Genomic DNA, 351 nt, shown 5'->3' on the forward strand with positions numbered 1-351 from the left:
TCTGAGTTTTTTTTGGCAAGCAGTGACCTCCTCCAGGTGCCACACGTCTGTTGGCTTCTCCTAGGTGGCTGCTTCCACAGCACCCTGCCAACTGCCTTCTCCCCTAAGGCCTGATCCTGGGTGATGCTGAGCTGCCTCCCACCCTGACTGGGGCCAGCCCCGAGCCCCCCCAGCACCCCTGGGACCCGAGCCCACGGCACTCACGTGGGCATGGCGGTGATGCATGTTGACTTCATCCTCATCCTCGTCCTCATCCTCATCGTTGATGATCACCGTGCGGACCAGCTTCCTCATGGCCACCTCCTGCAGGGACAGGAGAGGAGCTGGGGGGCTGAGCACCCACCAGCCCCC

At 63.0% G+C, this 351-nt stretch overlaps 1 protein-coding gene across 1 annotated transcript in view; it reads right to left on the reverse strand.

Annotated features, from left to right (window-relative positions):
• LOC103774118 (lamin-A-like) overlaps nt 1–351 on the reverse strand; it is a gene marked incomplete at both ends in the record, with an annotated part of 2,587 nt that overhangs the window by 1,178 nt on the left and 1,058 nt on the right. The window contains 1 exon segment of the mRNA XM_008941499.1: nt 205–303. Within this exon segment, the coding sequence (XP_008939747.1) occupies nt 205–303 (99 nt within the window).

This window comes from Merops nubicus, unplaced genomic scaffold (assembly GCF_000691845.1).
Source record: "Merops nubicus isolate BGI_N331 unplaced genomic scaffold, ASM69184v1 scaffold38065, whole genome shotgun sequence".
Taxonomy (NCBI): domain Eukaryota; kingdom Metazoa; phylum Chordata; class Aves; order Coraciiformes; family Meropidae; genus Merops; species Merops nubicus.